Source organism: Colias eurytheme, chromosome 9 (genome assembly GCF_061535395.1).
Source record: "Colias eurytheme isolate Ceu_HAF_F1 chromosome 9, ilColEury1 Martin Lab GWU primary, whole genome shotgun sequence".
NCBI lineage: Eukaryota > Metazoa > Arthropoda > Insecta > Lepidoptera > Pieridae > Colias > Colias eurytheme.
This window is the reverse complement of record NC_142988.1, coordinates 6,690,212-6,704,413: the sequence shown is the minus strand read 5'-3', so window position 1 is coordinate 6,704,413 and position 14,202 is coordinate 6,690,212. Positions and strand designations below refer to the sequence as shown.

Below are 14,202 nucleotides of genomic sequence, written 5' to 3'. Positions count from 1 at the left end.
TTTATACTTACTAAGTATTACTTAGTATAGAAAAAAAGTAAACACGATTTTTACCAAAGATGTTACTGTTAACTAGACTGTACCAAAAATATTTGTTTTGATAAAATATGATCTATATTACTATTTAATAATAAAAGTAGCTTTTTCCAGAAGCGGAAGCTAACCAAAAACGGTCCGAGGCCCGAGCGAGAGGTCTCCCTAAAGGAAATGGTCCTTGTCTAACATTTTGACAACTCATTTCTCAACCAATCATTGACGTTGTAGAAATGGTAAATACTTGACCATGAATTTTGTTAGACTTTGCACCATCTCACACAAACTTTTACGGTACAATATATTACCTACACTATGTTTTACTTTATTTTTACATACATTAAATTAGGTAGCGTATCAACAATATACTATGTAGTATGTACCTACTGGACATACATACTGTATACCCGCTAGCTTTGCAAGAAAAATTTGTCCCTTATATTGTTAAGCCATGGTCACCTAGTTAGAAAGAGACAAGTTGGAACGAAAAGCGCTCTCACTGGGACCGGTTTCTGCGCCATGGTGCACAATCTACCTAATAGTGTCTTTGTATTTCAAATTCATTTAATCACTCATAACCACAACTTTGGGTTTTTTAAATATAGTGAATAATAAATATATTTTACTAAAACTTCAAGTTATAAGGTCACATAATTTATCTGTAATCCGTCGCAACAGCTGTCAAAACTTTGTTTATTCTGTCCGTATTCTGTCCAAATTTTACAGACGATACGATAGGCCATCCTATTGCCTACTAGGTACCTAAACTCAGTTGATTCATAATATTATCGAGTCAATGGAAGAATGGATGAATAGAATGCCCGCTGCATAGGTCAGTTCTACATTCAGTGGTGGTGATTATTTGTTATTGTGTTAGCTTTGATGGAAAGACTCATAGATTTATGTACTCGGCCTGTATCAGAATTTCAATTGACTATTTGTCGATTGTTTATTGATTTTGCTTGCGAGAAATTTCCACTTACTGACGGTTTTTGCCAACAAAGGAGTGTTTAGTTATTGTTGTTATTTCCTGAAACAGTAAAAGTACAACACAATGTATTGAAAAATCCCATAATTACATTATTAAACGATTGACAAGTATATATATGTAACACTGATACATAGCGATAATAAATTAAAAAGGCTCGAACATTTTTGTTGTAGTTCAAAGTGATGTGCGATACATTGTGACATTTGAGAGGTTGGTTATTACAAACGTCGAAAACTTAGCTTTGGGATCAACAAATTGAATCTTGAAAACCAGGAACCAATGCAATACAGGTATTATATTTTATTATTACATAATGATAAATACATTTTCGAGATAGTTAAAATAGCACACATCAAACTACTGGTATTTATTACTTAAAGATTGCAGTCAACATGTAGGTGTGTTGAATTGTCATGACTTTATTTTTTATCATTACTTTCTATTCTAAGAATAAAATATTAATGTATAGTATTTTTTTAATCAAGCACACAGCTTGAACACACTAAAAAAATATGTATAAAGAGGTTATAGAAAATAATTGTATATTTTCTTCTAAATACTCATAAATTTTCATAAGCCAGTTATTGCAAATATAAACCTGAATTGAAAATGATCTAATGAAGTTGTTCATTGAATATTTGTGTGTAAACAACTTACAAAAATTTAGTTGTTTGTAAAAAAAACCACTTGGTACAAAACAAAATCAAAGCAAATGCTACTTGTTAGTTGTTGTTGATACTTTAAAGATAGGGTTAAATTAAAAGCATTTTAAGTACATATAAATAGATCAATGGAAAAAATTGATCAAAATATTGTTCAGGCTACTAAACTTTTACATTTTAAATTAAATTCTAAAATGACTTAGATAACAATAATATCACTCACTTAGTGGTCTTTTATTATTAAATTAGTTTAAATATCTTACTGTTTTTAAAGATGTACCTACCTGTTTATGACTATTCATAAACAGGTTGTTTTACTAAATAATTTATATATTAAGTACCTTTATAAGGATTCAATCTCAAACTCAAATATTTATTTATTCAATTGGACTTCTTCTAGACGCACTTTTGAATCGTCATAACTAGACATCGGATTATATGCATTTGCATATTTGCATATGCAAATGCATAAATCTCTCTAATTACGGCGTTAGTGCATATTTTAGCCTTTTCCCCCAATCGTGCATATTTCGTTAAGTAGCGGGAATTTTTTACTGGTCGACTAACCTTTATTAGCCAATCAGAACGCTCAGCGAGTAAACAAACCCTATTTTAGCATGGTAAAATGGCAAAAAATTACAAAATGGGCTCCATTTTAAGTAAATTTTGAACCAATCAAAATAGGGCTAGATTACCCTTTTGGGGCTAAAAACTTAAAACACGGGTTGAATACCAAAAAAGGGCTTAGTTTAGCTCGAAATGGTCTAAGGTGGCAACACTAGGATTGCGGGTGACAAAAGTCACAAATTTGCGCTCGAAAATTTGGTAAAAATGCTTAATTGTATGTTGGCAAAAAAACTATACCTACTTAATTACAAGAAAATTTCACTGTTTTTGTACAATATATAATTTAAATATATAAAAATAATGAAGGTTTTTTGATTTTGTATTGTGCATATTTTAGGCATATCAGTCGTTTTTAGTGCATATTTCGGCCTTTTTTAGTGCATATTTGCATGCATATTTTGGCATTTTGTTAGTGCATATAATCCGATGTCTAGTCATAACATATTTTAACATTTACCATCAATTCAGAAAGCAGTTTTAGTTTTACATAACAGAATAGAATGAGTGATAGTCTTGTGGTTCTTACGCGACAACCCTCCATGGATTTGTTGAATGTGATAATTATGACATTATACAAAATAATTAATTATAAGCTACTTATTTTACATTCATACTAAAAACAAGCCTTACTACGTGACAGAACTACACTTCTCATAACTATAAAGATAAAACTTAGAAAAATGATTTATTTCAAACAAAATTTTTAACAACCATTTATTAACACCTATACAAACTTTATTGACAAATTTAAAAATAATATTGACAAATACTTCATTATTATCAATCAAAACAGTCATCACTCAAATCTGCATATTTTTTGTCAAGTTTTTAATTTAAAATGGGTATGTATAATAGAAACAGGGGGTAGTTGAAAAAAGCAGGAGACAATGCTGTCTTGTGTTGGGTAAAAAAATTGAAAAATGATTGTGTTTTTACTCTATTCTGTTCAGTGGGCTGTATTATAATTATGTTATCCATATCTACAGTTATCTTGTAACAAAGATAATATTTAGGTATTTGATAGTTAACTATGTAATTTGCATTAATAAGAATGAGACCTTATAATAAAATTGAGACAACAGGCAATATCGGACAAAATTGTATGACAACTATTCTTAATCAATTTTGAATCTTATTTTTAGATCTTATTGCTTTAGATTTTATTACATACAAATCTTTATAATTTATCTTCTTATTTATTTACAGTTTTGTTTAAGCCCCTCGAGGGAAATTAGAAATGGTGGACTACTACAGAACACTCGGTGTTACGCGAACTGCCTCTGAGGCAGAAATAAAAAAAGCGTGAGTTTTCTTACTATTATTATTAATTATTATAAAAAAAGTCTATAATTTTTATTTATTTTTTATTTATCCTGGACTTTATTCTTAGTTACAGAAAACTTGCACTCAAATGGCATCCAGATAAAAATCCAGACAATGCAGATGAAGCGAATAGGAGATTTAAGGAAATTTCAGAAGCATATGAAGTCCTTTCAGATGGTAATGATATTTAGATCTTTCATTTAATAATATCAATTTAGATGATCTTTAATTTAGTAATGTTATTTATTGTTTAAATATTAAAATTTAATTCTCTGTGTACATGTTATACTTAACCAAGATTAAAAATAATAAAAAATGTTTTAATTTCTTCAAATAGGTAATCTGTTATAAACAGCAATTGCAAATTTATATTAATATGCAAAATTTATCTTTACTTACTGAGCACAATACGCTCGATGGCACTAATTCATGTAGGTGCTTGGGTCCATAAAGTGGACAAGTATGTTAGTTCAAAGAAGGTTTTGTTGTTGGGTAGAAACCAAGCGGAAAGTATATGATGCACGTGGATCCAGTCACCACAGTCACAGATATCAAAGCAAGAATGGAGTCAATGGTCACCGACACTTTAGCTTCAAGGGTTTTTTCGGAGACACGCCATTTCATCGGTTTTTTGGTAGATGTTCATTTATTGTAGGGTGTTCTTTGATAGTATGAATCTATTTATTTGATTAAAATGTTAACCCTCAAATGGTTGCGAAATATACACTCGTTTAGCATAGCTGCTTTACGTAAATATTATAATCATGTAACGTAATGCGTTGAGGCAGCTTATTTGCTTTTTACTCCATTTTGTGTAGATATTTGTCAATTGTTTCACCACATGAGGGTTACCTAAGTTTTCTGCATGTAATCATACTATTCAAACTAAACTAAAAACAAACTTAACCAAGTTTACGTTAACCCTGAATTTGCTATTGCTGTATACCTACAGCTAAATTAATATCTTTGCGACTAACAGTTAACAATCGAGTTTTGCGTGGGATTTATTAATTATAGTACAGTTAAGTCGGTCAACATTTTTCGCTTGTACATCAGTGTGAAAATAAGCAATTGAACTCAAGCTCGATTAATAAAAAATGGTTACATCGTTATTAAAAACCGGTTTGACAGTAATGACTAAGCTAGATTATAATAATAAGTAGGTTACTTAAGTTACAGTATGATACAGAATCGTCTGAACACCTACACTTAAAACCGTTATCATATTATTATTTTTAAGCGTCAACGCCTTGAGAATACGTAACTAAAGTACTTATGAAGAAAAACATTCATTAACAATGCAGATTTTTTTGTTCTAAGTGATTTTCTCGCTCAGTTCTTTGTTTTAATTATAAAACGAATTCATAATCTGCAATTTGCTGGAGAATCATCAAATAACGGTTAAATGCTTTCATCGAATAAAAGCTTCAAAGAATTAATGCAGATTGAAGTAAAACAGCTACGTTTTACTGTCAAGCAATATTTAAATAAGTGAACATATATTTTTTTCTATACAGAAAGAAAACGCCGGGTGTATGATCAGTATGGTAAAGAAGGTCTGAATAGCAGTAGAGGGCGGCGTTCTACCTCTGATGAAGATTATGACTTTGGCTACCACAGTTTCCCGTTTACATTCCGCGATCCAGAGGAAGTCTTTAGAGAATTCTTCGGCGGCTCTCCGTTTAGTGAATTATTTGCAGGTGAGATTTTTTATTTTTTGTATGGATACAAACATTAATTATACTAAGATTAACCCACACAACGGCTCACAGTTGCACCCACACAATTATATACTAAAAGTTAATTTTTATTTCTTTCTTTAAAATCGTTCCAAAAATCGTATGCGTATATCGTTCATTAGTCATAAAGGTGCCGTTATAAAATGTTATAGATAGCAGTTAAGTTTTAATCGAACTGGTTAAAAAACTTACACCAGGTAAAATGCTTGATAATAATTGATGGACATTCAATGGTATTTATTAGTCATTTTCCCAATAAAGGACTATCGTCATGCTACCATAATGGTGGGTCAAATGGGTTTTTTAACTTATGTTTCCGAAAACTATAGCGATTTTTTTAATTGCAACTATATACTTACCTACTTACGTTACTTATTTCTGGTATATTTTTATCATAATTTATTAGTACTTACATAATAAAAGTTTTAAACCTAGGAAGTATAAATGAACGTAGTCAGTAGTATACAGCATAAATAATATTTTTATTTTCTTAAAAAGGTGGACTCCGTTAAATATGTACTTTAATAAACAAAGATGCTTGCGAATATGTCACAAGAAAAATAATTTGTCATCAAAGTCAAACATGCATAGCGATATAGATATATATTATGTCTATGTCTGTCTGTGATAGGGATTTGCATGATATATAAGATAACCCTTACACATTCATTTAATGTAAAAAAGTGACAAGAAAGCTTGTGTATCGGTTGTATGCAAATTTTTCGCCATTTACAAACATCGTCGTGAGTTTACAATCACTCGGCATTTTGTAATATTCTGAATGTACTTTTTTCATACTCCACAAGGAGCCGATAGCGAATGAAACACAATTATTGAACTATAGTCTATACTTTTTCATAGTAGCATGCATAGATTACCTACAGAAATAATTGCATCGCTTTTTAGACAAAATTTGCCTCAGAATCACCTATCAATGTACCATACTAGTCCATAAGCCTCCATGTATAACTTTTTGACGTGGCAACGTCTTATAATTCGATAGAGCCGGCTGCACGCACGAAAAAACACGACTCATGCGGCGTTACCTCGCTCTGAGGCGTTCCATGTAAGGCTTGAAGTGTAACGAGAGCACGGAACGAGCAACAAAGAAGCACAATCGTTGTCACGTTCAACTATCGTCAGTAAACCGACTTTACAGACAATCAATTTTTTCTAGATATCAACGGGCACAGTCACCGCAGACACGCGCGTCGGAGCCACCACCCGAGCACGTCGCTCACGTCCTCCCTGTTCAGTCCGTTCGGGTTCGGCATGCAAGGGTTGGACGACATATTCGCGCACGCGGCGTCCAACGGCAACGCGTTCACATCGTTCTCTACGTTCAACAGCTCGCTGGCCGGGCCCGGCAGCGCGAACATGAGGAGCACCACAACGACCACGCGGATCGTGAACGGGAAGAAGATTACTACTAAGAAGTTAGTGTTGTGTGTTTTGGCCTGATCCTGCCTAGTGCTTTAGTTTGTTACGCTCATAAATCCTTTCTGTATACTCTCTTTTAAATCAGAGGCATCAGTCCTCTGGTCATGGAGGGCGGTGGTAGCGCTAATCATTAGGCGATCCCCCAGCCTCTTCAGCGATTATGACTACTGTAAAAAAATATTAAAAGTAGAGAAAAAATTCAATTTGGGCGTATTATGTACTTACATTATATTTTAAGTACAAGAGATAATCTTATAAGAGCGAATTGCGAAAGTTTAAGAATGTTTAGATGTATGTTTGTTACTATTTCATGCGAAAACTTCTTACTATCTTTACTTAATATGGTTGGTTTTCCCGTAGTGATTCCTGATTATAATTGTCAACAAAACATACGACATATGTATTGGTTTTTCCTCTTTATTATGACTTGGACCATTTTCATTCTCAGAAATGAATTGATCCGTATACAATCCTTTGTATGAAGATAAAATTGCTTTGGCATGCTATGTTTGTAAAATCGAAATTCAAACATTGTATTAATTATCGTATTATCTTGTATTGTAACATAATGTTTGCTATTTATTTCAGAGTATCGGAGAATGGACGAGAAACAGTGATGTCCTACGAAAACGGGGTCCTGAAATCAAAGACTGTCAATGGCGTACCTCAATCACTAACATACAGTTAAATTAACGTGGTAACTCATAACCAAACATGATCCAAATGACAACTGTACTCAATTTAATACATGAGTAACATGTTCCAACTTATTATAATTTTCGCTTAATTTAGTTTAGTTTCTGATAATGTAAATTTTAATGTCAACCTTAACTGTAAGCTAGGTTTGCTTCTTTACGTTAATTTCTCATACTCTTACAAAAATATCAAATCGACTTATAGATAATATTGTATCTTGCTCATAAGGTTGCAATGTTTGCAGTTGGGTAACTTTGATCTCGGTCTTTGAAAGAGAAACTACTAATATTTGTTCCAATGCCACTGCAACAACAATTAATTTTTTTTAAACAACTTAAAAGTGTTTCAAAACATGTGTGGTCATTATATTTGGCTTATTAATTTCATGTTAAAGAGACATCAAAGTTAGATAATATTAATTTTTTGATATAACACAGCTTTTAGTTTTAATATTTCTAGGTTTGTTGCTTCAATTTTTCATTAAAACAGCGATATTCAAATAGGGGTAGTATAAATTTTACTTACAAAATATACCCTGTTGGGAATATTATGGCTATTCGGACTACTGTGACTATTATAAGTTTTTAGTAAATTGTATTGAGATATCACAAATTTAGTCATGTTTATTGGATGTTTTTGATACATTCATTTCATTACTTACACCAAGGTCGCAAGAAATTTGGTGTAATTCTATTCAATATTTTAAAAATTTACAATGATAACTTTGTGTGAGCTTTAAAGATTTTGCATTACATGTGATGTTAAGATTTTACAATGACGGGTTTTAAATCTAATACACGATAAATTGCCGTTTAAATATTTTAGTATGACTGTTTAGTTGTTTGCATGTAGTATATTGCGAATTTATCCGTATCATTTTTGGAGAAAATATAATAAATAAATTGTAATTAGTAATTTTATAAGAATGGTAAATTCATTAGGTACTTAATTAACATCGTACATATTTACAATGTCAAAAAAAATATCAATAAATACTAGCTTCAATGTCATTTATGCTACTTACAGTCGATGTTGTTGTTAATGGCTATACTATATCTTGTGCCATTAATATAAAAGTAGATTAGAGATTATCTTTTCAGATTATTGTAAATAAATTTGTTTCAAGGTTTTGTACCCAACAAAATTTATGTTAGCAAATAATAAGCACTGCAGAAATATTAAATAAAATAAAACGATAATGCTTTATTATTTGATTATATTTTTATTTTGTCCCTTCATATCGTGAACGGCTGAGGTAATAAGAGTAAAGACCTAAAAAATGTACGTTTATGTACTGTACAAGTTTGATCAAGCTTGATCTTTTTGACAGATGTAGGTAAATTTTTCTGATCGACAAAATTTACATGTAGAATATATTATTGTCATATTTTTTTTGGGGAAAGTTGTTTACTTTCATTATTATGAATACTCACCCATCGTCACTTATCTACCCAATGGTTTTATCATTTATGTCCGGACTCCGGTGCAATAAAGAAGGTACAATACACCCATACCATCTCGTCACAGTTACAAGTAGTAGGTATTTTAAAACTTAATTTCTTGGCCTACTAGATATTTTCTGTTTCCCATCGCATCACTAGCCTGTCTATCAAAAATATCAAGATAACTTGAACAAGGTTTAAACGTAGACACTTTTTATTACCGGACCTACAGTGAGTCAAACGGTGCGGCCCTGTAACCTGTTGTGCGGCCATTACCCATTGTTGAAACGAAAAGAAAAAATTGAATTAATATTTCAGCACATTCAATGTTAGGTACGGATCCAAAAAGTAAAACGGACTCTATTAGTGAGACTTCGCTGTCTGTTTGTCCGTCCATCTGACACCAAGCTAGCATATTATGTTAATGAATCCAAACGATCGGAAATTTATATTCAAGGTTATGCCAGTTCATATAAAATACGATATAAGGCTGTTATCACGAGATATATTTTTAAACTAGCGACCCGCCCCGGCTTCGCACGGGTGCAATGGCGGCCGGCCGGTACCGCCGCAAACGCTACGTCTCGCAATTTTTAAATCTGTAATATCTTCGAAAATATTCACTTAAATCATACGGTGTAAAGGGCCATATAGATCTATATTAAATGAACAATGTATTATATGTATTAAATGAACAAGGTATTTAATTCGTTAAGGATTAATGTTGTATTGGTTAAAATCGCTTCGAAATTAACCATTATTTGTCGTAAAAAGTAAATGACAAAAAAAGTTATTGTGGATAGACATATACCATCGCGGACTTTTCTGTAGACCTTTTCAATGTGTATAATACTTAGTACATTATTTTGATAAAACTCGTAGGGTTCAGCCTGCGTTTGCAATGTAAGCGGAAAAAATGTAATTATTTACGACATCACATTAGAAACCTCAAAAATAACAGTACTTCTCCACTATTTAATGGATGTTATTATACATATAAACCTTCCTCTTGAATCACTCTATCTATTAAAAAAAACCGCATCAAAATCCGTTGCGTAGTTTCAAAGATTTAAGCGTACAAAGGGACATAGGGACAGAGAAATCGACTTTGTTTTATACTATGTAGTGATACTTATATGCCATAGTACTTATACTAAATAAAATAAATTTAAAGAAAAACGATAGCTTTTTTGTACGGATCCTTTAGTTTGAGGAGTCCCACTTATCCGCTTTTCGTCAATCGAAAACGTCAATGGTCCAAGAACCGAGTACTGCTAGCACACTGCTATGGTTAGGGAGCCAGGTGCAAATTTGGTTAACTATTTCCTCTCAAGAGATAATTCGTCAGACGCATGAGAGTATAGTATTATAAAGCCTCGTGAACGTCAGCTGGCGCTCGGTTGGGGGGGTGAGCGGTTGTAGCCTCCCACGCACATAGGAAAAAAAATACATTCATTCATTCATTTCCTCTCAGCTAAAAATTTGTCAAATTGTAGCTAACCCAATATCTCAACGAAAAAAAATAGTCAGCTGGTTACAACATGGTGTATTATACCTACGTCAGCTGGTGTCTCGAACATGAAAGTTAAATTTAAAGAAAAAATTATTTTCCGTTATTTCCTCTCAAACAAAAATTTACCTGATGATAGCTTATATGTAACTGTGGATAAATATATATGTCAGCTGGCTGTATCTTGGTGGAAAAACCGTCAGCTGATACGGGAGGCTACAACCGCTCTTCCCCCCAACCGAGCTCCAGCTGACGTTCACGAGGCTTCATAATACTATACTTTGATGCATTTTACTAATTACCGCTTGAGAGGAACTTGGTCATAAAATCTGCTGCTGGCTCCCGGACCACTAGCTTATTTACGAAAACCCAAAATGTGGGACATTAAGAAGTGTTTATACATGAAATGAATACACGCATACCTGCTAAGAGGACCATTCTGCCAATTCGTAGATAACACAATCTAAAAATAGGGCTTTTTACCCGTTTCATCCCGAGCCGTGGAAATTCTACAGTAAATTTTTATGAATAATGAATCTGGTGATAAGTAACAATTAATAATGTATCAGCTATCTGACAGGGACAGTCCCGTCAAAATTGGACCAGCCGTTCGAAAGATAACTACACTATATTTTAGTTTAAGCCACAGTTCAGCGGCCCTACACGGACCGCTTCAAGCGGTTGAGACTTGAGACCGACCGCTTGAAGCCGCGACCGCGCGGTGAACTATGGACATTCATTCACTGCCGTACACATGACTGCTAGAGCCGTTGACGCCGACCGCTCGAGCCGTCCGTGTACGTCGCTCAGCCGTTAACTTAACTGCTCGACCTGCCCGTGTACGGCCGCTCTAAGCCTTATGGCCATAGCTCATTAGAGCCTCCCGGCACCCGACAAGCGCCGTCTTGATACCAGCGTTTATGTTTGTAAGTACAAAATTCACAAGACATCTGTAAATTCTGTAATAGTAGTATCGTGATCAAAACGGTTATAATAACAGTAACTACTGTAAGGATTTCCTTACGACGATTTTTAAAATGCAGATTTTTCAAGGCATACGACTCGTTTGAATAACTATAACACAAATTTCGTTATGTGGATCTCTTACTGTGACGCTTTTGAGCAATTTTTAACTCAATGAGCATTTTCGTCTTTTGAGCGTAACATCAGGCACAAAATATTAACTAGTTGCTAGCATCAGGTAACGTCCATTTTTACTGTTCTGTGTCTGTGGTTCTGTGCATCCCAAGGTGTATCCGTATAGTAGTCTATGGTGACCATAATATCTAATACCTACACGTAATATTCTGTGGTCACTTGGATTTTTGACAGTTGTGTGAGATGACAGTACTCAGTAGTCAGTAGCTATGGTCAGTAGTCAGTACTGTCAAATTTGTTTCCCCTTCACTTTCATAATCATTTGTTCGGTGAGTTTTAAACACATATAAATACATTTTACTTCATAATATCAACTTCATATGTAAAATTGATTCGACTTTACCGGTCGGTTTATTCAAACTCCAAAATAAATAAGTACTCTTACTTAATTTTTTATTAAGTTAATATTTTACTTTCAGTTTCTTGTTGGTTTTCGCTTCTAGTTTGACTGCAGATTTTTAATTTACAAGAAACATGTCCGAAAAACATTTGAAAAGCGGTAAGAAGAGTAAAATACACTAATATACATTCATTATCATTTTGCTCAAGTAGTAATTACATTGCATTTTTATCGTAGGTGACGCATTACCACCATTTACCGGAAAATTGCGGTTATTTGCCATGAGATTTTGCCCGTATGCCGAGAGAAGTGTGCTCGTTTTGAATGCTAAGAAGTTGGAATATGACTTAATATTTATTGATCTTGATAACAAGCCTGAATGGATTTTCAGCTTCAGTCCAAAAGGTAAATCTTGTTTAATTTGTGAATAATTAAATTTTCCTCATACCAAATACTTAATTGTCAATCTATTTTTACAGGTACTGTACCTGCACTGGAATATGAGGAGGGAAAAGCTATTTTCGATAGCAATGTAATTAATGTATATCTAGATGAGAAATATCCGGAACCTCCACTGCAATCATCAGATCCATTAAGAAGAGCCCAAGATAAGCTCATTGTGGAATTATTTGCAGCTGTAAGTAGATTCTAAATAATATTTAATTGTCATAGCCTAACCTTGGTGTCCTAAATCTTGGTTTGGTAGGTTAATTTAAACTATACTTTTCTAGGCTCAATCTGCATACTACACTGCAGCATTCAATGCTCAAGCTCTCACCCCAGCTTCTGCAGAAAATTATCACAAGGGGCTAGAACTGTTGCAAAAGGAAATTGAAGCTCGCAATACAACCTACTTGTCTGGAGACCAGCCTGGACTTGTAGACTACACTCTTTGGCCATTCTTGGAACGTTTCCTGGCGTTACCATTGTTAGGAAAATCTGAATTTACTATTGAACAAGATAAATATGGAGCTTTGGTGAGAAATATTTTTAAACATTTATAATTTTATTTGATTACTTGAAATGCTCAACACATAATATAACCACACATTTATATAGAAATGACTTAGGAGTACTCTGAGGTTAAAACTTAATACCTATATCTCTGATAAGGTGAAGCTATTTCAAATGGTATTACAATAAGAAAATATCAAAACCACACTTCAATCATACTAATATTATAAAAGTGAAACTTTGTATGTATGGATGTTTATTAGTCTTCTATGCAAAAAAGACTACGGATGAAACTTTACAGGAATATAGGTCAGATATGTCTTAATAACACATGAGCTATAGAAATAATTGAGTAAGCAAGCGGTTTGTACAATAAAAAAAATAAAAATCAATAGTTTGAATCAGATTTTTTCTGTGATTATGAGATATAAAAATAATCTTTTTGTGGTTATTATTAGTTATGTGTAATATAGTTTGATTTCATCACTAAATGTAACAAAAGATAAAGAATTATTTTTATCAAATTTGAGACTGTCTACTGTCTATATAAGATAAGAAGTGTACAGTAAAATTATGAACAATATATCTTATTCTGATTACAGTTGAAGTATATTGAAGCAATGAAGAATGTAGCTGCTGTAAAAGCATATTCCCTAGCTCCGGATACTCATGCTAAGTTCACTGAGTCACGGGTAAAGGGAAACCCGGATTATAACATGCTTGATACCAGCAATGTGTGCTGCATGCGCCCAAGGAAAAAGAAGGAATAAGACTAAGATGAAACATTGCTGCCTCCCTCTCCATTCTTTGAAATGTATTAACATTACTTTTTATTCAAAGATGTTTGCATAATATTATATTGATTTTGTCGCAATAAAGTACAATTTTAATTAAAATGCCTTTGATTGAAATCATATTTATATTTTACACATTTATAAACTCAGTATACACTATTCCTCACAGGAATATTTTAATTAGATAAAATTGTCACTACATATAATTTAAATTTTCTCATGTAAAGACTAGTTCATGATAATTCTGCAATATTGGTAATATCTTTCCCTGTATGGTGTATGATCATTAATTTATCCTAACATAACTAAATAGCGCTCTAACGTTGGAAAATAAAATTATTTATTTTATTATTAACCTATGAGGACTAGGGACCCGTTTTTGGTATACCACTATGTCAATGGTTTTTTTTTTTTTTAAAGTAGTTAATACTAGTTAATTGCTCCGAGAGATAATAGCTCTTTGGATAATAGATAATGTGAACGCTAAATTAGG

The 14,202-nt window shown here is 32.8% G+C and overlaps 2 protein-coding genes across 5 annotated transcripts; both read left to right on the top strand.

Annotated features, from left to right (window-relative positions):
- The first annotated feature begins 735 nt into the window (after nt 1-735).
- mrj (DnaJ heat shock protein family (Hsp40) member B6 mrj) lies at nt 736-8,720 on the top strand. Of its 3 annotated transcripts, none has more exons than XM_090105498.1 (8): nt 736-865; nt 1,198-1,314; nt 3,520-3,615; nt 3,704-3,813; nt 4,133-4,270; nt 5,154-5,336; nt 6,553-6,811; nt 7,404-8,720. In XM_090105498.1, exons 3-8 carry the CDS (start codon nt 3,551-3,553, stop codon nt 7,501-7,503), a joined length of 855 nt encoding a protein of 284 aa, XP_089961624.1. In that variant the 5' UTR covers nt 736-865; nt 1,198-1,314; nt 3,520-3,550; the 3' UTR covers nt 7,504-8,720. The 3 variants fall into 3 exon arrangements, with proteins under 3 accessions (XP_089961624.1, XP_089961626.1, XP_089961625.1); XM_090105499.1 differs by having other exon boundaries at nt 777-887; XM_090105500.1 differs by lacking the exon at nt 4,133-4,270.
- A 3,069-nt stretch (nt 8,721-11,789) lies between these two features.
- LOC149905869 (pyrimidodiazepine synthase-like) lies at nt 11,790-13,811 on the top strand. 2 transcript variants are annotated; one of them, XM_090105704.1, is made up of 6 exons: nt 11,790-11,890; nt 12,041-12,120; nt 12,199-12,366; nt 12,441-12,598; nt 12,693-12,938; nt 13,518-13,811. In XM_090105704.1, exons 2-6 carry the CDS (start codon nt 12,096-12,098, stop codon nt 13,683-13,685), a joined length of 765 nt encoding a protein of 254 aa, XP_089961830.1. In that variant the 5' UTR covers nt 11,790-11,890; nt 12,041-12,095; the 3' UTR covers nt 13,686-13,811. The 2 variants fall into 2 exon arrangements, with proteins under 2 accessions (XP_089961830.1, XP_089961831.1); XM_090105705.1 differs by having other exon boundaries at nt 11,849-11,966.
- Nucleotides 13,812-14,202: the final 391 nt, after the last annotated feature.

What these genes read in the sequence shown, in the direction of transcription:
- mrj (XM_090105498.1), top strand. Translation starts at nt 3,551, where the DNA reads ATGGTGGACTACTACAGAACACTCGGTGTTACGCGAACTGCCTCTGAG. An exon ending in ATATGAAGTCCTTTCAGATG is followed by an intron (nt 3,814 to 4,132) that starts GTAATGATATTT and finishes GTTGTTGGGTAG; the next exon opens with AAACCAAGCGGAAAGTATAT. An exon ending in GCCATTTCATCGGTTTTTTG is followed by an intron (nt 4,271 to 5,153) that starts GTAGATGTTCAT and finishes TTTTCTATACAG; the next exon opens with AAAGAAAACGCCGGGTGTAT.
- LOC149905869 (XM_090105704.1), top strand. Translation starts at nt 12,096, where the DNA reads ATGTCCGAAAAACATTTGAAAAGCG. An exon ending in CGAAAAACATTTGAAAAGCG is followed by an intron (nt 12,121 to 12,198) that starts GTAAGAAGAGTA and finishes TTTTTATCGTAG; the next exon opens with GTGACGCATTACCACCATTT. An exon ending in TTGTGGAATTATTTGCAGCT is followed by an intron (nt 12,599 to 12,692) that starts GTAAGTAGATTC and finishes ATACTTTTCTAG; the next exon opens with GCTCAATCTGCATACTACAC.